The sequence below is a fragment of the Mandrillus leucophaeus genome, unplaced genomic scaffold (genome assembly GCF_000951045.1).
Source record: "Mandrillus leucophaeus isolate KB7577 unplaced genomic scaffold, Mleu.le_1.0 Scaffold834, whole genome shotgun sequence".
Classification (NCBI taxonomy): Eukaryota; Metazoa; Chordata; class Mammalia; order Primates; family Cercopithecidae; genus Mandrillus; species Mandrillus leucophaeus.
This window is the reverse complement of record NW_012109075.1, coordinates 1,755,034-1,777,587: the sequence shown is the minus strand read 5'-3', so window position 1 is coordinate 1,777,587 and position 22,554 is coordinate 1,755,034. Positions and strand designations below refer to the sequence as shown.

Below are 22,554 nucleotides of genomic sequence, written 5' to 3'. Positions count from 1 at the left end.
CATAACTGAACTCTGTTTCACCCTCTGATTTCACCATTTCCTCCAAAGCCCTACCATGTTAACCATCAATCCTCAGACAAAATATCAACCTCTCACATGATGCTATTTTTGGTTCAAGCCTTACCAGAAACCTGCAACTCTCTTTGTACTTATATTTTTGAGTGAGTGATTGAAAGCGGACCAGATTTGGACCTAATTCAATTAAAGCTTAGAGGCAGTGAGGACAGACATCTTTTCAGGTACCATCCAGCCACTTTTTAGAGTTTCCATAGTTATATTGGAATCCATAGATTATCAATCCCACCATATTTCATGTTTTGTCTAATTAAACCCATGTACACATTGTCCATATCCTTGAGCATTGTTTGTTCTCATGCAATTTTAATTTCCTGTTTGTGGTTTTGTACATTTCTTATATTTTCTGAATGTTTCACCTTAAAATAATCTGTCTTAAAAAGTATACATTCTTGCATACAATAATATAACAATAAATTTGTTATCAATATATGATAACTAGTTGTACCAGTGTTTTTCTAGATTTCCAAAATCAATTTCAGTGAAAAATTGAGAAGAAATATTTTTCCCTCTGTGAATGCAACTAGGAAAATACTTCATGTTCTAGACTAAATACCTATTATACCCTTATGGGCTATATATTTTAGAAATCTGAGATGAAAATTAAATTTTGAATTGCCATCTAGAAATAAATTTTTATAGATAGTGTACACATTGGTTCCTGAAAATTGTAGAAAAGGTTTCTTGTCAAGTTCCCCAGCACAAGTGTGAATGCTCTGTTTTTGAGTACCTACTAGTAGTGAAAGGACACATTGTGGCCAGCCAACTCAAATTGCTACCCACATTTAATCATTGTAAATAGAGGAAGCAGAGAGACTCATGTTATATTTTCAGAACTTACATGCTCAATACAGAACTATTAATTTAAAAATACCACCAAACATTATATTTGAATTAATCTAGATTTCTGTGAAAAATAATATAATAAAAAATACAGTTGGTAACTTAAACTTATATTACACGAGTATATGAGTTCATGCAGATTTTTAACTTAGTAAATACACATAGCAGTAAAGAACAACCAGAGTAAATACAACTTTATAACACTTGGAAACAGTTCAGAATTGATAAATTTTCATTTTGAAAGACTTATAGATTTTACAGAACAAAATTATCTTTCTCAGTGGAAAAAGTACATCTATAAAACACAGACATGTGTTGAACAGGGTTTTTCAAAAGAGCAACTAATTGTCCAGCTGTGAAATGAACATGTATCACTGCTAAGCTTTCACCCACTGTAGGTGCAGAATGCATTTTCTGAATGGCTGGATACAGAAAAGCAACAGAGAAACAAATAATTTGAACAAAACTCGTGGATCACAGAAATTCAATAATGAAAAAATACTGAAAGAAATAAAGCATTATCTGGTGTTCTCTTATACATTTGGGATTCACAATTACAAGGGGTGGGCAAATTATTAATTTTTACACATTGTGTACATTTGTCCTTGTTTTATGTTTGTCCAAGAACATGATTTAAGAACTACTGCAAAATGCCAAAATTGACCTTGATTAACAAATGACCCTCACAGGCATCTAGGTGGAGAGCACATCTAATTTGATTAATTGGAAAGAACATAAAGTAGTAATCCATAATAAATACTAGAATAGGAGCACATTCCTTACAGCAAATAGGCAATACTTAGATTATTTACAGGGATTTTCTGGCATGGTACAGTCACAGTCACTATGTGAGGATGGAGAAGTTTAGCCTATCAAATATACTCTTCAAAGCACCAGGAGTAGACATACTTGTGCAGGAGCCTTGCACAGATGGCCAAATATTATACATACAGAATAGTCTGTTTTATAACTACATTGCCAGTGAGAAACTGTGCAATTGCTGCTCTACCACTAGTAAACATAAATCATTTAGCACTTCATCTGCGAATATTGTTGCAGTACTTCTTTTCAATTGCTGACACTTGCAGTCAATATGTATTTAAATTCAAACGTCAACGATGTTGAAAAAAAGCAGGAAGATGTCCACATCTTCATATAATACTTACAGCAGGTCAAGAAAAAAATCCAAATGTGAATTTGTTAGCAAATAATGAAATGTGTACTTCAAAATGTGTTTTCAAAGTTGTAAAACTTTTGGAATTAGAAAGCCACGAGGGCTGTTCAAAATCATCCTAAAAGAACACACAGCCTGTCTATTCATTTGCTTAAATGCACATTGTTGACCTATCTACCAATTTGCCTACAGAAGATGTGTTCCCTAATAAAACTAAAAGCTGTTATTATGAGCTGTTGATTTAGTCTATAGAAAGTGTCCATTATGTTGAAGAAGTTTTAAACATTTCAATCACATTTTTTCTCAACTGATCTTCCTCTACAAACAATCTTCCAACTGGAGTGCATCAACATTTCTTTCTTGATAATTCCTCAATTTTCAGAACTCTATAGAAGTTATTTTTCCCCTTAAACTTGGTGGATAATTTTCAAATTCAATTAAAAATCTTTAAATTTTCTTTATTTCAAATACCATGTGAATACTGAAATCTTTTTAAATATGGGCAAGACAGCTCACCTACTAAGCATGCAGTCCATGTGCTATCATAAAACCTACTCTAAGACAACAGGATTTTAAAATTTTGTTTTCAGAAAGAAATCAAAACTGTACATTAGAACAAGGCGCCATACTACAAAAGCAGGTCCTTCTTTCCCCCCACTATTCTGGAAATGTAAACAAAAATATTTAAGTATAAAAGCAATTTTTGTACCTTTTTCTTCAAACACTTTTTTAACACCTCAACGTTATTAGGTGTACTTTATGCTTGGTATAGCAGAAATTCTCTATGCTCATCTAGCTGTTCAGAGGAATTCCTATTTTTCACTACCAAATATCACTGGTAAAGCTAAGCTCTTTAGAGGATAAAGGCAGTAAAGAATTGTTCCTATGAAATTCCTGGGTATCTTTCAGGGTGTTATTAAGGGGTAGCTGTCCGTTGAGTAGCGTCAGAGGCAGGTTACAATAAGTATGGTGGTTGCCTAAGGAAGGTACTGGCAAGGTCGTGGTTGGTATCTCATGTTTATAACCTCTGCAACAGTGCCTCATTTGCATTGAATCTGAATGGTGGAATTCAGGGAGATCAGCTTGAGATGACACCAGAGTAGCTGAAGTAGTGGTCATGGCAATGGAGGGTATAGGCTGGAGTTCTCCAAAAAGTCCTTGTTCTGCGGAGTCTAGAACTTGGCACCGAGAGAGCATTTCTTTTTTCTTGATGGGCATTTCATATACTAAGTGCTTCCAAAACTTAGAATTTAATTTGCTGCTTTTGGGTCCCTTCCACTTGATCAGGGACAGAAGTTTGATGCTGCGCTTTAGTGATTCCACTTCCTGGCAATTCACTTTCCCTTTTAATTCTGTACACTCAATCAAAATCACTTTGATTTCTCCACTGACTAGCATGTTATGGAGTCTGCTTTCCAGTTCAAAAATACTCCATCCCCGTCTGAGAATATAGTCTGGAGTTAGCACGATAATAAGTCTTCTGCTTTGTTCAACATATCTTGTGAGATCTTCCATGTATGCTACAAATCACAGAAAGAGAGAAAGAGTAAAACAAAGACATTGCCAGTCTTTAAAGCACCAGGTTTGCACACTAGTATAGCAAAGATCCAGTCTCTCACTAAAGTCCATCACATTTTCTTTTCTTGTATTGCACATTTCCTTCCCTAAAACTGAAAAACAAACTGCTTATAATCGTTATTTTATTTTCCCTTACCATTACTTACAGTGTTTTTTTGGCTAACATAAACTCTGACTTCTTCAGAGCTTATGCGTATTTCAGTGATTTCTATTAATGTATTCATTTAATTAATACATTCTATTAATGTATTAAGTTAATTCAAGTCAGGCTTCCAAGTTAGTGAACAACTAATCAAGGAGCCGATGAAAAGAGAAATGGAGCCTTTTAATAAATGCAGAGTTACCGTATTTATGGGGTTTGTTTGCTTTTCTTCTCTAATTTTCTTTATTTTTATTACTATTATTTATTGTAATTGACAAATACTAACTGTATGTATGGCCCCTAGTTCTCAACTACTAAACAAGGAGGGGGCTATGTATACTAACTACTTGAGAGATGACTGTGATATAGAGATGGTGGAAAATCTCTTCTAGAATCATAGCTTGTTTCTCCAATTATTTCTGTCATTTGCAAACTTAGGTTCGCCATTATGCCCTTCAAACCCAGAGACAGAGAAGTGGTTTGTGTCCATGAGTTTAATTGGAACTAGCTGCTTTTGTTCCAAGGAAGAGTGAAGAGTAGAGTCGGAGGTGGGGGGTGGTGTGAAATGAACAGTGAAGATGTCTACCAACTGAAAAGTAAGTATTTGCCCTACTTTGTGGAGCAATTCTGAAAGTGAGGTGAATATGTTATCTATGGCTTTTACATAGTAGAAAAACACTCAACTAACTCCAGATTTATTTATCACATGAAATAATCCCTTTGGAATCATGCTTCCCAAAGTCTTATCTGCCAAAAAAGGAAACACACACATGTTTTAACAAATGGAGACTTAGACACAGGTGCTACACCAGAGAGCTGTCTTTCCGAAGCAGAACACAAGGCCTTGTCTAATGTACAGTGCCCTCTAGCAGAAGCAGTGCTTACAGAAAGAAGCATAGCAACATTTGTCACCACAAATCTGCCCAAGGTTACAGACTGCTTTCAAGGAGTCACACTCAGCACATATCGTGGGGCCACCAAACAGCTCAGTACAAGCAATTTGAAAAGAGAAACTTATTTTACAGATGTGTATTTTACAGATGATCTCTCTTTTCTAAAGTTTTATTTTCACTACTTGGCAGCAAGAAAACTTTTGCAAGTGAAAATGAGCAAACTTTCTATATACCCTACAGATAAATAAGAAACTTTTAAGAGATACACATAGATTTGCCTATTTAACAATTTGTTGTTACTGTTCTTTGGGTTTTGACTTAATACATTTTAGGATCTTTCTCATGCAGTAGTTACAATGACTGTATCTGTCGGGATAAGGCAGTGTCTAAGTAGAGAGGGAACTTTTAAGAATTTTGAGTGCTTTATTTTAGAGATTATGTATTCAGGGGAAAAAATAAGCAGTGAAATCTGCAAAAACAAAATGAAACAAACAAACAAAAAAAACACCACACAAATAGTAACTGGGGAGTTATCACTCTGTAATTATCACTTAGAGAACTGGTGAAACAGAAGGGAAGGAAAGGTAGAAAGTTTCAATAGAGTGGAAAAATATTTTCCCAGTGTATCAACAGCTCTGACTCTTCATTTTCTTCCCTTATTTCTGCTCCCAAAAAGAAAGAAGTTATGTGGGAAGCTTCATCATTAGAAGTTGGATCTGTAAGATACAGTAAAATAAACTATCATGCATTTTTCTCATTATTCTTTTTATCTTTTCTCCAAAACAAAACAGAACAAAACCCAAACCCAGAATCATGATATCAATGCAGGAGTCAATGAAGATACAGTTTTACCAGGTGAATTATGAATTCATAATTAATTTCATAGAATCATTCTTCACAAAATAATTTACCAAGGGGTTACTTTGAGTAGTATTGTTCCCTAATTAATTACAGCTTGTAATTTCATTTTAAAAAATTAAACCTTGTACAAACCTTGTCAGTAGCACTCTGTCACATAAAGTGTACCTCTAGGAACAACAGAATTTCTATGTTAGTTTGTAGTCTAAATGTACTTTTATTTATTTATTTATTTATTTATTTTGAGATAGAGTCTTGCTGTGTTGCCTAGGCTGGAATGCAGTGGCACAAACACAGCTGTCTGCAACCTTGACCTCTTGATCTCAAGCAATCGTCCTGCCTCAGACTCCTGAGTAGTTAGGACTACAGGTGCCAGCCCCTACGCTTTGTTAATTTATTGCTATTGTTTTTTATAGAGGTGGGGTCTCACTGTGTTGCTCAGGCTGGTCTCAAACTCCTGGCCTTAAGCAATCCTCTGTTCTCAGCCTTAAATGCACTTTTAAACTATGCTTTTAGAAACTAAAGCTATATCTATACATGAGTCTATCAACTTAAAGAAAAGAAATTACAACCCAGGTATCTAAACTTAAAAGAGAAACTGTACGCACATGTACTAATTCATTTGATTGGGGTGTCATGGGCTTTGGCTTTGCTAGCTTCTTTTTGGGATGAGGAAAGGAACAGGGTGACATTTTCCCTCCATTAGTATGGTTCTCCCCTTTCATCCATCTATTATATTTTGCCATCAGACAGTTAAGCAGTATGCAATATTTAGGGTTCTTGGGGCTTCTTAGAGACTTATCAGACAGAATTTACATTTGCCCCCAGAAGGAATGCCTGTCAGTACAGGTCCCACTATACTCAGCTGCACAGGGTGTGGGAGTTAAAGGGAACCTTGGAGAGAGGGAGTGGTCCCTGTCTCCTGCATACTCCACTGGCTGTGCTTATTCTGGCAAAGCCTAGTGGAGAGTTGAGGCAACCATCCAGATGATTCCGGCTGAAAACCTCCTGTAGAACAAAAAAGGTCTGAATTATCCTGGTTTGCCCTATATATACATTAATCATATGCACTAGAGTCAGTCAGTCAGTACATCAAAATTTTCCCTGGGCAGACACAGCCCTAGTGTCCCAAAGAAAACATAAGCCATTTGCTTGGGCCCTGAATCTCGTGTTCCATTTCACTTGGTGAAAAACCAAGTGGAAGTTTTCAGATGTGAAGCCCACATTTTACTTCTTGGGATGATGATCAGTGGCTGGGCAGCAACCTCAGTGTTTGAAAGCAGCTGGGGAGGTGCCTCTAAGGACTGACTGGCTCTAAGGAAAAGAAGGAGAGACTGTGCCCTAGCTTCCATATTCTGGCTTGCTTTCTGTTTTTCTTTCTTTTTCTCCCCATTCCCCTCTTTCTACCTCTGTCTTTATCCCTTTCTTTTTCTGCCCTTTTATCCTCTTTTCTTTTTACTTCCCTCTTTGTTTTCTTTCTTGCTCTTTCTTTTTACCTATCCCATTCTTCCTCTCTCTCCTACCTTCCTCTGCCTCCTACTTCCTTCTCTTCTTAAGTTTTCTTTTGTTGTCTTTGGGAAAAGATAAGAACCTAGCCATCAAGGAAAATAAAAGTAAATGAGGAAGAGACAAATAGGTAGAGTTCATAGTTTTTACTTGCTAATCTTTAGCCAGGGAATTGTTGCTGGCTTCTATGAAGCAAGTGCCCCAGTTTCCCCTTCACCTCGGGGTTGTATGTCTGCATCCAATGACTGTGATCTGCAGACTGATACATTAGGCCCATGTCCTGTTTTTGCATAGCTTGTGAGCTAAGAATTATATATATATATATATATAAATATATATATATATATAGAGAGAGATAGATATATAGATATATAGATATATTTTAAAGAGTTGTAAAAGAGAAGAATAAGAAGAATATGATGCAACAGAGACCAGATGTAATCTACAAAACCTAAAATATTTACTATCTGGATCTTTACAAAGAAGTTTTGCAACCCCTGAATTAAAGATCAAGGAGGGCGGTTTGGTTTGGAAAAGTTCCAAATAATATAAGCAGAAACAGGTATCAACTTAAGACAGTGCCAGTCCATAGTTAGTAGTAGTCCCTGACAGGCAGTGGGGTTTGCCCTCATAGGGTTGTGGGTTTTTGGGAAGACATTTTAGAAATCTTCAAAAAACGTTTTTAAAAGTGTGTTACCACGAAGAGATAATAAAGCAATGTTTTCCAAAAAAAAAAAAAAAAAAAAAAATCCCTAAATCTACAGCACATATGAATACTCACTAAATCTTGCCCTGACTTGTTCTGGCAAATTTAGCACCTGAGTAGCAGGAATCCCTTAAAAGACTTTTTCCGCATAGAAATATGAGATATCCCTTAAATAAAAGGTCACTAATTCATTTCTTTGCAAGTTGTGGTTTGATGTAACTACTGATGACAGAAAAGACCAAAAGGGGCTGTGTCTGATAGCCTTCTGTTTCTCTAGACAAGTCTGCGAAACCACAGCAGATTATCAGACATGAAACAAAGCCAAGTACATTTAACCTATTTATAATCTTCAACAATTAGAGAAAGAAAAAAGTCTCCTTGAACATAGTTTTGATAGGGTGCTTAAATTGATATAAATTCATTTTTTCACATTGTAAGTACAAATGAAAGAAAACTATTCCTTTTGTCTCTGCTGGGAGTTGACAGAGAGTTAGGAAAATATTCTGGAATAAAATGCCTTGCCACTAGACTTCTTGGGATATGTACTTATTAGAGAGATGAAAAAATATCATTCCAGTAGCACCAGTATTTGCAAAAAGCAAAGAAAGTTGCTATCTAAAGCCTTATTAAGAACAAAGCAAATTCAATTTTAAAATCTCTTTCAAGGGCCATTGTATAAAACAAAATTCTAGTGCATTTAGAGGAGAAGTAGAATTAGATCTAGAAAAGTGACTTAAAAGCAAATTATGCCATTCATTAACAAAGGAAAAAGGCAAACTGAAGGAGGAAATAGAAGCAGGAAGAATGGCAGCCCCAAAAGAAATTGCTTCTAATGGGAGACATACACTTTTCCAAAAGAACTCAGTACCTTCTTAATTCTCAGGCCACTCTACTGCAGATGTAGACAAAAAGGACATGGGAGAAAAAACTCTATATTCATGAATTTTTATGTGGTCTTACTATTGCCTACTAACCATCTGATTTCTCAAACTAATCAATTAGCTTCTTATAAATTATTTTTGTGTTGACACCTCCATTAATGTCAAGGTCATTATCAGCAGCATATAGGATATATTTTTTAAGAAGTTAAAATAAAAATACTTAGCCTGTAAACAAAAGCATAAGTTCTTACTTTCCAGATTCACAAAATAGTAATTTGATACGCTTAAATTCACAGCTATGCACAGCAGCTATTATTAGTTAAAAAGATACACCATTAGGCTGAGACAAGATGCATCAGAGGAGATAATACTCCACTAATTTTTGGTGAACATTAGCTAATTTATAGCTATCAGCAATATTTATAAAACCTATAGGTTAATATATCAAGATCTAAAATCAAGCCTACATATGTTTCCTATATATCAAAGAAAAATATATTATTCATCACTGCATAGTTGGGGAAAACATCTCACATTTGCTATAACTAGAGGCTTATAGTGGGTTACTTTATAATGTAGTCTCACTAAAAATACTATCTGAGTTTTATATAATGATGCTAAAAATTAACCTATTGGCATAGTTATACACATTGAGTGTATCTTGGCTGATGTTGCTAAAGATTTTAGGTCTTGATTCTGTCTCTGACAGATGTAAGATTCTGTATCTATTGTTTGCCGTGGAGATTGAGGTTATATAATGTTAATTTAGCCATGTGTCTCTGTGTGTGTGCGTGTGTGTGTATGTGTGTGTATAGGAAGCCTTTCTTATTTCTATTTTATTTTTATTTTTTGAGACAGAGTCTCACTCTGTTGCCCAAGCTGGAGTGCAGTGGCGTGATCTTGGCTCATTGCAACCTTTGTCTCCTGGGTTCAAGCAATTCTCCTACCTCAGCATCCCAAGTAGCTGGGATTACAGGCACCTGCCACCATGCCCAGTTAGTTTTTGCATTTTTAGAAGAGACGGAGTTTCGCCACATTGCCCTGGCTGGTCTCGAGCTCCTGACCTCAGGCAATCTGCCCGCCTCAGCCTCCCAAAGTGCTGGGATTACAGGCATGAGCCACCGTGCCTGGCTGGGAGCCTTTCTAAATACGTGTGATATTACTTGTCCTACAAAAACCTTTCCCGCCCTCTCCCCTTCCAAATTCTTGGCTTGATAATTTACAGTTAGCTGAGCTAAATTTCTTAGGAGGGAGTTTTGTTCTTTATAGTATGAGGGTCTTAATTAATTTTGATTAGTCATTGACTCAGCAGCTAACATGAATTTGCTGAGACCTTATGACTACCGGGAATTGTGTGTATTCACAGTTCTGAGTTTGGAGGCTATATTTCTAGTAATGAACCCTTTACTTTCACATTTCACCTGTGGGTGAGTGGGGAAGCATGGCAGTGTGAAGAATCCACTCTGAATGCTGTCCACATTTCTGTCTTTTTTATCTTCTCTCTTCACCTCTTCACAGAGAGTAGAGGTAGGGAATGGGACACATTTAGAGACGATTGAAAGAAACAGAAAGTGGAGAGCAGCAAAGAAAGCAAACCTGCAAAATACCCTTCACCTCTTTCTTTCTCCCTTCTGAAACCCTAAAAGCTTGTAGTGTAACTAATTCTCACTGGTGCAGCCTTAATGAATATGGAACAAAGCCACTTACTACTTACAGTCTTTTCTGTGTTTCCTTCAGTACTTAAGACAATCTTATCCTGGTTTTATACTATTTTTTTTTTTGAGATGCCTTTTCTTTGTGCCACCCAAACAGCAGATTTTCTGAATGAAATTCTACATAATCAACTCTAACCTCTACCTCAAACTTTGATGAGAAACATTATTCTGTTGACCTCAGTACACTGCTGGACATATTGAAGTACAATTTTTTCTCTCTTGACTCTAACATGAAAGGGATGGTGGACACATACAATTTTATTCCATGTGAGTAAAGTTCACACGATATGTTAAATTTCCATGGTTGTTCATGTCACCCCTCCCTCAAACGTTTTAGGTCACAGACATCAGATTGTCTGGAAAACGATTTTATTACTCCCCAAGGACAACTTAATTAAATGATGTCCAATCTGTTCGGCTATCAGAGGAACTAGTGGCAATGAATACTTACAGATTCATGTACAAAAATTTTTTTTTGCATGCCTCACTTCAGAAGTGACTAGGGATCATCTGACACCAGATGTATTCTCCAATCATTTGTCATTTCATTGTCAGCACAATCACATGGCTAGTACTAAGCATTAAAGAATTGAAGATTAGATTAGTGAGGAAAGTCTACCAAATGCAAGAATGTAATCAGACATTATACTTTTTCCCTTAAATTACTGAAAGTCTTAGGATTCCTTCGTGGAAAATTGAGCATAAAGACAAATGAAAAGATAATTTGACATGTGAGGCTAAATTCATAAATATAATCTTAGTAGATGTGGCCGATAAACCATAAGCATGATAATATTTTTAGTTTTCTAGTGTATTTCTTGAATGCAATCATGCATGAACAACTCACATAGGGATCCTCATAGTCTTTCTATAAATAGAAAGGAAAATTGAGGTAACAGCCTTCCATGGATTTTTTTTTTTCCTCTTCAAAGTCAGCTTAGACATCTGCAGCTTTTTCTAAAGCTTCATCCAAAGCTGGTTTAATTTATAATTGTTAATAAATATTGCATATGCACCTTTCAGCACCTTACCTTCTTACTTTTAAAGAGAAACACAGAGTACAGGATTGGTTTGTTTCTACTGTTAGTTTTAGAATGCTATTTTCTCCATCTGACCAGTGGCCCTCAGCCTGATTCAATAACTTTTTACATTTTTGGTTTTTATTTAATCTCTACAGAAACACTGAGATAAGATAGGCCCAAGAGCCTAAACGGTACTCATCCAAAAATGTTCCCAATCTCAGGATCTCAATTGCACAGCTGGGTTCTGTTGGTCACATGTCAGCTTCAGAGCACATCTGTTCATTCCTCAAGGATCCTCTAGGCCCCATGAACACAATGTGCTCTGTGTAGAGTAGTTTATACCACAAAACCCAGCAGCTGCATGGGTGAGAAAAATCTCTACTTCTCAAGTTTGTGTCTCTAGGCAGTTTGAATAGAGTGTTTTCTATCTGGCTTTCTTCTGGTTGCCTGTCACTTCTGACATTCAGATGCCTGTTGGCAACAAAGTTGCTTTCGCTATTCTCAGGGACAGATGTTTCTAGTCTGGGAAAAGACAGACCAAACTTTTACTGGAAAGTAAGAATTCTTGCCATATTTAGGCACCCAACCTGAGAAAACATAAGGAAGATCCTGGCCACAGGCTCAAGAATGGAAAGGTAGTCACTGCCAGGAAAATAATGTCCAGATTGGAACACTCAGTTTCAGCATTTAGGAAAAATATTTGCATCAAATCTCCCCATCTCTGCTGGTTCATAATGGCCAAAGGACAACATATCCCTGGTAGGGCATGGGTGGTTCAGACACCCCCAACTCACATTGGAAAGTGACATCTTTGAAACCAAGATTTCTGAGAATTCTTGGTTGTGTGTGTGTGTGTGTGTGTGTATGTGAGAGAGAGAGAGATTTTCATGTACTTTTGAAACTGTGTACATTGGAAAGGTTTGTGTGTTGATGAGGTTCAGTTGGAGTACCGTGAGAGTAGTACAAAAAGACTGAAGATATATCAAAAGTGAAGACATTAAATACGAATGGGTTTATGTCATAGATGTCATTAATTTGATTCATAGAAAATTATTGTTGTGGATCAAGAACGATTTTATGAAGTCTGCTTTCATAGTCCTCAAAGGCCTCATTGCTAGTTTTCAGAGGAAGGAGTAGTCTTAGGTCAACATGTTTTAAATGAGATGTGAGGGACAAACACAGCTTATAATACTGTAACTAGGTTTCCCTCCCCCCCCCCCCACAGGAATGTGTCTATATTTATATAGTATAAGCGTTAAATCTGTACCAATGGTTGAAAATACAGACCACAGAAGCTTCTTTAATAACACATATACACCAAGTCAAAATGTTCTACTCTGTCATTCATGTGTAAATCAAGTATATTATTCATATACTTCATTGACTTCCTGAATGCGTGCTAAAAATGCTAAGGAAAAACTCGTTAATCCTGACATGGTGACTGCTCAGCTAACTCTAAAATGTTGATGGAAAAGAAAAATTGTCAAAGGGCCTTTTTAAGAGCCTCTGTAGGTTACACTCGCAAATCGGAATTCAGAGAACATGAATTTCCTCGTTCAGGAAGGAAGGATTAAAATCAAACACCCTCCAGTGGTTGCATCTAAAAACTGCATAGTTGTCCCAAATGGTTTACTTGTAAAAGGAGTCTTCCTGTGCACCATTTAGAACCTAAGATCCAAGCCCCTACTCAGTCTGATTTTAAAACATTAAAAGAATTTTCTGTGGACTATAAAATCTCTGCCCATCCTGATGACATTTTTTCAAACAAAATCAATAAACATCTATGAAGCACCTAATGAGCTCAAGTCTTCCGCTAGATGACTATAAGGATACAAAAATAAATGAGATATAGTCCTTGTCCTCATGGAGTTTATAATCTTGCTGGCTAGAAAAGACATAAATAGATGAAAAGCTAATAAAATTATTTTAAAATGCAAAATGTCACAGGAGAACAAATCTACTGTCGAATAAGTGATTATACACCATAAATTCTAGGGCTGGAGAGATTATTATGAACCTTTCACAGAGGCAGTGATATGGAGAAGGATAAGTAGGATTTCCAAAGTCATAGAGGACTAACATTAACAAATGCATTACAAGGACATACAATGTATATCAAAGGCACAGTTTGGCTAGAGTGGAAAGTATGAGTAGAGGAAGTGGTAGGAGATAAATTTAGGAGATAAATTTGGGTTGGCAAAAGATTGTAGAAGTGTTTAGCTAAGGGTTATAAATTTTATCCTGTAGTAAATAGTGAATGATTCATTTGTTGAACGCGGAAGTGACATGATCAAGGAGATGTACATGATATTAGTGGGGCTGAATGGATGGGAGGAAAGATAAGGAAGGTAAAGGGATAATTAACATTGAAGGAGTTAGATAATTAGGGCCTACACTAAGATGGAAAAGTGAGAATGAAAAAAATGCAAGGGACACTGGTTTTGGGAGAAAGACACAGAAGAATAAAAAATAACTCTGAGGTATCAGGATGTTCCTTGGAGAAACAACAAAAGTAGAATAGTATTTCAAGTCATAAAAATGGGGTATCAGGCTGTTCCTTGGAGAAACAATAAATATAGGGTAGTATGGGGAAAACTGCAGAAAGAAAAGAATGAAGGACCATGATAAGAAGCTTGGGGAATTCTTTCTTACATTTGTGGAGTAGGAAAAAATAAACCAGTAAATATTGCCTTCTTTGTTCCTTTCTATGCATGTCTAAATGTGCATACTAATGTGCACACATCAACATATACAGACATAAATGAACCCTAAGAAAAGAGATGAACAATCAAAACCCATTTGTTTCCATTTGTCTTCTGTCAGCTTAGTGACCAAGGTAGCCTGCTGGTAATCTGAATAAATATTATTGAGGAGCAGCATGATCTAGCAGAGTGAGAACCAAAGTCAAATAAATCTAGGTTCCACTGCCACCTCTACCATTTGCCAACTGTTTATCTTGGACGATTTGGGGGTTTTGCTTCCTCAGCATAAGGACATAAGTACCTACTCTCTCGCAACACAGGGTTACTGTAAAAATGAAATGAAGTAATGTATGTGAAATTATTTTATACACTGTCAAGTACTGGAATATAAGTTTTTTATTTTGTTATTATCACATGTTGAAATTAACATGTTATGATTTGTAGTTACCAGTTCAATCTTCCCTTCTCAAGGATATCAGTACTTATATGCAAATAAGTTCTAGCACTTATATTTTCCTCAATGGCATTTTAAGCTCTTCAAAAACAGGGACAATGTTTTAGATTTCTCTGTGTTTTCCTTACACTTTACTGTGTATGTGTATGCACTCTGGACATTAAAGGGAGAAAAGTACATATTTTGACTTGAAACTGAATTTATTCTGAAAGCCTCAATATAGCTTTCAATGTGTAGTACAACTTAAAATGGCATTCAAGCCTAGCATACAAGTGTCTTGAAAATAATTTAAATACACAGTGAGAGTGCTGTACCCAATGGCCTAATATACCTTTTTAAGTGGATTTTTCCATAAATCTGGAAATAAGTGACAAGGCGTAATGAATAACAAGGTTGAAAGGCATAGATTCAAAGCCATTAGTGACACTAATTGTAGGTATAAGTAGAAACACAGTGACAGAAGACTAGCTTTGGAACTGAAACATATTGAAAAGGCTTTAACTAACTTTTACAGATTTTTTTTAAAAATCATAATGCTTTTCAGGATACTAAGGCAATATAATAAAAATGACCATTATGGCACAATTTAGAAATCATACTCAAAATATTAGTGAGAATGCCTTTAAAAATATTCAGATGCTAGAAATTCAGAACACAGGCATATGGGAAAGATTTGGATTTAAGAAACTCTACTATGAGAAACAACTGTCTAAATACTTGGCTCTGATGTTTGAAGCCTTCACATAACATCCTAAAAGAAACAGAACATTTTAAATACAAAATTTGAAAGTACTTACTTCCACTTGGAATCAGGTCTCTTTCTGGGATGAAGAGTTTATATCCATAGTGTTTTTCCAGGACATCTGGCAGTACTTCAAGAGCAAACTGCTCTTCCTCAGGATTGTCACAGTCTAAAGTATCTTGGTCCACTTTTGTGTAAGAGAGATAGGCATCATATTCCTTATTGTCTTAAACATAAAGAACAACAAAAGGGTTGTAACTATTAGCAGGTTCTCTTTGAGTACTAAGAGGCAGGGATAGCACAATAATTAGTGACTGTCTTTAATAATTGGAAAAAAATAAGTCACATGCCATGTTATAGGAAATCTAATCCCTTTCAAAATAACCCAGTCATATGATATGAATTGAAACCTATGCAATGGGCCACCTATAGTCTGAACAGAATAAAAGAGAGAATTATTATTTGTGACTTTCAGCGACTATACACATTTGTAATACTCAATGATGTGTGAATGATTAGCTCAGTGTGTTTGAATGCAGGACTAAGTAGACCAAAGTCATGGATTTAACCCCTTTATTTTCCAGTTGGCTTGGCTCTGTTACTTGGGCACAGACTATACCTTGTTTGCACAAATATGTGCAAAAGATCCAACAGGGGCTGGGCCCTAGAGTGTGGAAAATTGAAATAATCCAGCCTCGCTCCTGGAGACACTGTTCACAGCACATGCCATAGTTCCAGTTGGTTAGTGTCGTCATCTTCATATACAAAAAGCAGTTCATTACCAAATATTAGAGACAGCAGCTGGGTTTTATACAAGTGCATTGCCTGTTATTCTTGTTCAGTTCATGGCCAACTAATATGACACAAGCTTCCAAAAGAAGCCTTTGTTTCAAAATATACATCCTTCCAGTATTGCCAAATTAGATTTTTCCTCCACACATTTAGTCAGGGAGTTAACTGTGCTTTGCAAGCGTATTTTTTCCTCTTTTGCTGTATTGGCTCAGAGCCAGTCTCTCCAGAGAGAAAATGTGCATGTATGCATACAGTTTTTTTCCTGCAAAATGTTAATGAGCATAGCTACTTGAGGTATTAGTTTCTGAAGGTTTTAGATGGGCCACATCCACACTGAAAAAGTTATAGTGAGATTTTCAAAATTTCCTTATTAAAAAAAGTTTTAAAGTTAAAATAGTGAACACAGATTCATGTGGAACTATTAGTAAACCCAGTTACTTACAAATAATAACTGCAAAAGACTGGTAAGAATTTCGGGATTTGTTTCTCAAACACATCAATATTTTCTATTAAAACATGCCTAATTAGAACATACCTAAAACCTGACCAAAATGTAATTTATAAAATGAAGCAGCCACTCATTTATTTCCACCATAACCCACACCATGACTTCATTCTACATGCTGAAGGAGGAATAAACTATAGACATATGATGAGCTGTAGATACCCTCTTTTAGGAGTAGATGAGACCTCCCTATCTCTGAAGTAGGATTATGTTGTTCTAATTTTAGTAAGATTTTAGCCTTCACCACTCCCAAACGAAAGAAATTCTGGTTATTTATATTAAGATGGTGCCTGAAAGAAAGAGAAAGAGTTAATACTCTTTAGCATCTTTTCTGGCTGCAAAAGGCTTCCATAAACCTTGGTTGGATTACTTGATTGCCTGGAAGCAGATGTACATGAAGGACTGCCCTGGGTAGTTGAAGAGATCATTTCGCTTACAAGTTGGGCGCATTCCACTGTCGTGCATAAAATTCTGCTTGGAAGTGAGAATGTTCATAAGCAATGCTAATGTAAGAACCTCCTGGTAATCCTAGCACCTCTGCCCTTGTTCCAATCACATGCAGGATACACCTGCAGGCCCCTGACTTTCTCCAGCTATAATTACTCACCTGGGACTCAGAGCTGCCGATGACACACAGCTGGAAGAATAAAACAGGCCAAAGGACAAATAGCTCCGTTCACATGAGCAGAATATATTTCATTGTTCTTGATAGATAGTGTTGCTGCCTCAAACTCCATAATGTCAGACCAGACCCTGTTACTCTCTCTGACTTTGATAACTTTCCTATTTCACAAACCTCCCTAAATTCAACCACTTATTAATTCATTCAACAATTATTTGTTGAGCATCTGCAATGGCTACTTGACTTCTTTACTCATCTGACCAGACCTTCTAGACTCCTCTCCTATTGCTTGTACTGACTATGGTTATTTGTCTTCCAAACATGCTAAATTCACATATTCTTGATTCTGTCCTTACTGGTTCCACCTATATTCTGATATTGCAGTTCAATGCTACAAACACTTACCCCTAGAAAGTACTTCTATACTTACATTTCCTAAGTTGTGGCAAAGAGCATGGATGTCTTTGGTACGTGTTAACACCCAACACATCGGGATTATAAATTTTACCTCGCATTCTAGAAGCACACCATTCATTGAAAAAATGAATGCTCCTGGTTTCATTCATGTCCCTTTAAGATGAACTAAAGGTGAAGAGCTTATGGTGGCTGGCCAGAGCAGGAAGAAAGCTCTCAAAGTCACCATGTCAGATGTCCCAGACGCTTTAGAATACCAGCTAGTGAGCCAGCAGTGACACAGATGCTACAGTTTAAATAATGCACTCAACCTTATGTAGACAGCCAAGAAAACCTCATGAATAGCTGCAGCTGTTGCTCACAAAGAGGAGCAAGATAGATAAACCAAAATCAACAACATGATGCAAATAAGGTTAACAGCAAGGCCTGAAGATTGTTTCTAAACCAAAAGGCTGTTCAGCAGCACCACTTTTCTAGGCAAGGCTAATGAGCCTTCCTCTGTGCTAAATCATGCTGACTAAGCTTATCTGAGGAACCAGAAAATAGAGCATAATGCAGACAGAACAGTGTAAGGAAGAGGGCTGGCACAGTGGTTACCATAGGTATGCTGTTCCTAATAAAGAGAGAAGTTATAAGGAAGAGAACCAAATGTTTTGTAGAAGAATTTTCCTATTGTCACAGTTGTCCTTTTCTGTTTTAAAATCTAATTTGAATCCTGCTCCCTATCAAGAAGCCATCCATGTTTATAACTCAGTTGTTCTGCAGCTGTGCTAAGCAGAGTGCTAAACTCCTAGTTTCTACAGAACAAAGACTGTGTAATCTTGTTGATTATTATATACCTATTACCTACTATAGTATATGTGTGTGTGTGTGTGACTGTAGTGTTGATCCAGATGAAGAATATAAGTAAATGCATCATGCATAGTCCCTGCCACTTAGTAGACACTTAAATATTTAATGACTGAAAAATTGAAAGGTTAAATAAATGAAGCAATCATTGGTGGGTTGAATTAAAATGAATTAAATTTTAAACATGGCTAAGAAATTAAAGTTTGTTGGATGGATTTTATTTTATACAAAATCAGGCATTTTTATAAGAACTTTTAGGAAATACCATTATAGATATTGTCAAAGAGAGAGCATGAAGAAAAAGCATATGGTTAAAATTAAGTTGTGTCTATGATATGTCAAAATATTTAAATGGTGAAATGAAAAATGTGATAGATTATCTGGCTGACATTTGGCATTCTGTAACTGTAAAAATTTATTCATTTTCACCATATACATATTGACTTTTTAGTATTCCACTGAAGCTAATATAGAGGTTATATACTTAAGGTCCAAGGTTCTATGCAGAAATATAAAATATTTTAACCATCATTCCTAACGAAAACACTTGAAGTGCCCTCTCCCCATATTGCATTTTCCCCCCAACACTGAATTTGGAATCAATACATACAATTAGGTAATCAAAATGTTCTATATTACTGGACACCTTTGAACACATGAACCACATTGCAGATAAAGATGCAAAGTGGAATATTTAATTCCTGAAAAATTCTGTCATATCAGCATAAAATTAATCTTACAAATATGTACTACAACTGAGCAGTTAGTCTAGGTTATTGGGTATCAGTGATGAAGGTAATTAATTATTGTAGATTAACATAATAAATTGTATAATCTCAGAGATTAACAAATTGCATATTATCAGGACTCAAAACATATTAATCACAGAAGCCTCCCTTTCATATTTTTATTTATTTTATTCATTTTTTTTTTTAGAGACAGGGTCTTACTCTGTCATCCAGGCCGGAGTGCAGTGATGAGATCATAGCTCACTGCGACCTTGAGCTCCTGGGTTCAAGCCATTCTCTTGACTCGGCCCCCATGGTTATCCGGTACCACAGGCATGCACCACCATGCGCCACCATGAGGCAGGAGGATTGCTTGAGTACAGGAGTTTGAGACTGCAGTGAGCCAGGATTGCACCACTGCACTTCAGCCTGGGTGACAGTGACTCTGTCTCAAAAAAAGAAAAAGAAAAAAAAAAGGTAAAAGAAAAATAAAAGAAAGAAGAATTTCTGTAATTTACTATGAAAATATGAAAGTCAATTAAAACTCATCCCAAGGCTTACAGCAGTTTTGGGATGAGAACTTTATGTATAAGAAGCTACGTGCCATGATTTCTTATTGATTTTGATTGGAAACATGGCAGTTTGTACTCTTGAAAAAAAATAAATCATTTTAAATGTTCAAAGAAACAAGGCTCAATATACTGCTTTATTGATATTTCTCTCATAAGATTTTCAAAATTCATAAACAGCAAATACAAGAAAATTATGAGCTATACTCTGAATTTTTATTCTTTCAGGTCACCTTTGAGAATGGTGCTATAAGCATTCAAAATATGTAGGTACATGTACTTTGAGCTTTAAAAGGATTGTCTCCATAGCTTTCAATCTGTTTCTTGCATGATTGCTTGTTTTGTAGATGGCAGCAATGGCTAAATTGATCTGTACTTAAATTTGCATTTTCTGAAAAAAATTGGAATTGATTCTTAATTTGCTTCTTACTAAGTGGGAGGGATTTGACAGCAATTGTTTTATCTCCTGAGCAACCAATGTTATATTGTTAAACTTTTTATTGGAAATAAAGTCAAACGTATAGGAATATTATAAAAATAAAACTATTTCAAAAAACATACATAGCATTTACTCAGATTTACCTATTGTTAATATATTCTCCTCTTTTCTCTTTTTCCTGGTAAGGTTTCTAAACTATTTAAAGGTAAGTAACTTGCCATAGCCCTTTACCCCTAAATATTTCAGCTTGTACTTCCTAAAAATAGGGAAGGTCTCTTACATAATCACAAATGCATGCCATTTAATGGAATTCGAACAATAGGAGACAGCTTACCATCATTAGTTTCATCAGCTCCAAAGTGCTGCCTGTAGAAGAGCATTAATTCAATGTTGTAGCATTTATAAATGACCACCAGCAGTACAAGGAGGAGGAAGATTGCTCCCAGGCCCCCTGCAAGCTCAATTTTGTAGATTAAATCTGGAGCGAACAGAATAAACAGGAAAAGGTAATTAAATCAGCAACACTTGGGATCTTCCCATATTTCTAGTATATAAGATGTACTACCATTCTGTTTTCCTGTCCAGAAAATTCTTGCTTAATGCAGTAGCTTTGCTCTTGATACATTTGTATGAATCAAATTTTTCTAAAATAAACTCTTTAAAATTTGATTAATTTACTATTAAAAGTGGTAAGTCTATCTGAAAAGGAATAGTTGCTCCCAGTTTGTTTTGAACGCATCTGAGATGTCATATATATGCTTTTGCTCTAAATGTATTTCAGGGAACTATTAAAGCTACTTTATTCTGGGTCCAAGGCCAATATTTTCTTATTTCTGTTAAATTATCATATTGGTTTAGCAAGATTACCATCTAGTACTTCTCAGGCCACAGGTCCTATTCTTTTGCAGGAGAACATCATCATAAAATTACTTTCAGAATCAAATAAAATCTAATGAGTTTGCAGGATTTAACTGTTTCATTTAACCCCAGTAGAACATAATCCAATATAAGGTAAGCAGGTAAAATTAGCTTATCCATTTCCCCTACTTATTTGAATAAATGACTGTAATATATATGTGATATAATATGCCCAATGGAACTAAAACATAATGAGAAATCCAGGCTAATCACTTGGCCTCTTCAGCCAACACCAGCCTACCTGATAGCAGACTTAGGCTGCTCCAGTGGGGCATCCTTAGAACCCTTGAGCATTGGAACAATGAAATCAAAATATAATGGAAGAAGACATAATGTCTCCCAGGCTCAGGGAACAGTGACTTAACCTGTAGTAAATCAGTGATATTAATAAATCTAAAGAGTGTATCATCAAAAGAGGGTATGGTATCATGAAATTTAGAGAAAGGGGAAGTCAGAGGAGAATTTAGAATGTGAATTCAGCAATGTCCAGGGGAAAAATACTGAATCTGAGAGACATCAGACTAGAGACATATTTTCCACAGGGACATTATTGGTCTCATGATAATTAGATAAAATTGCCTACAAGATAACCTAACCTTCCTTTAATGTAATTACATAATTACCAAGTGACTATTTTATTACTAATTCAGCTTGCCATGTAACTGGAAACTAGAAAAGAGAGAGACAATCTAGTTTATACATCAATTCCTTGTGAGTTTAGTTGGCATCAGTCAGTCTTCCTGGATGGATCAATTATGGGGCACTGTCAAAATCAAATTGCTGACCATTGACAGGCTGTCATTCTTGAAAGCCAGACTGTCAGCCTTTCTCTAGGAATGTCCCTTATCTCTATACAGGATTATTGCTTAAGAGAAATTAGCCAGGCTCAATATAACAATTAAGATCCATTTAGTAGTTTATATTTTATAAAAAAGAAACATATATATAATAAGTGACTCTAAAAAAAAAAAAAAAAAAAAAGATAAAAGAAAAATAAAAGAAAGAAGAATTTCTGTAATTTACTATGAAAATATGAAAGTCAATTAAAACCCAACCATATCATCATTCACATAATAGTAACAACAAGACCAAAATCAGATTCCTCAAAAATTTTGACATTACATCTATCACTATAAAATTAAAATCAAAATTGTGAATTTCTCTTTTTTGAGGTAAGACCACCAACTCAAAAAAATAAACAAAAGCTCTAACCTTACTTATTTTGGTACAATGAAAACTCAGTTTTAAATCTGTCTTTTTAAAATAATGTTTTCCAAATTGGATTTCTTTCTAAAAAGTGTTTGGCTTACCTGTGGCATTCTATACACATTTCCAAGGCTTACAGCAGTTTTGGGATGAGAACTTTATGTATAAGAAGCTACGTGCCATGATTTCTTATTGATTTTGATTGGAAACATGGCAGTTTG

The 22,554-nt window shown here is 35.7% G+C and overlaps 1 protein-coding gene across 1 annotated transcript in view; it reads right to left on the bottom strand.

Annotated features, from left to right (window-relative positions):
• Positions 1-2,743: 2,743 nt before the first annotated feature.
• The window catches only part of IL1RAPL2 (interleukin 1 receptor accessory protein-like 2), a 1,250,305-nt gene continuing 1,230,494 nt past the window's right edge, over positions 2,744-22,554 (bottom strand). Inside the window, exons 9-11 of the mRNA XM_011968259.1 lie at positions 20,544-20,687; positions 15,347-15,517; positions 2,744-3,612 (exon numbers count right to left, since the gene is read on the bottom strand). Coding sequence (XP_011823649.1) covers positions 2,915-3,612; positions 15,347-15,517; positions 20,544-20,687 — 1,013 coding nt within the window. The 3' untranslated portion in view covers positions 2,744-2,914. The remainder of the gene's footprint in view (positions 3,613-15,346; positions 15,518-20,543; positions 20,688-22,554) is intronic.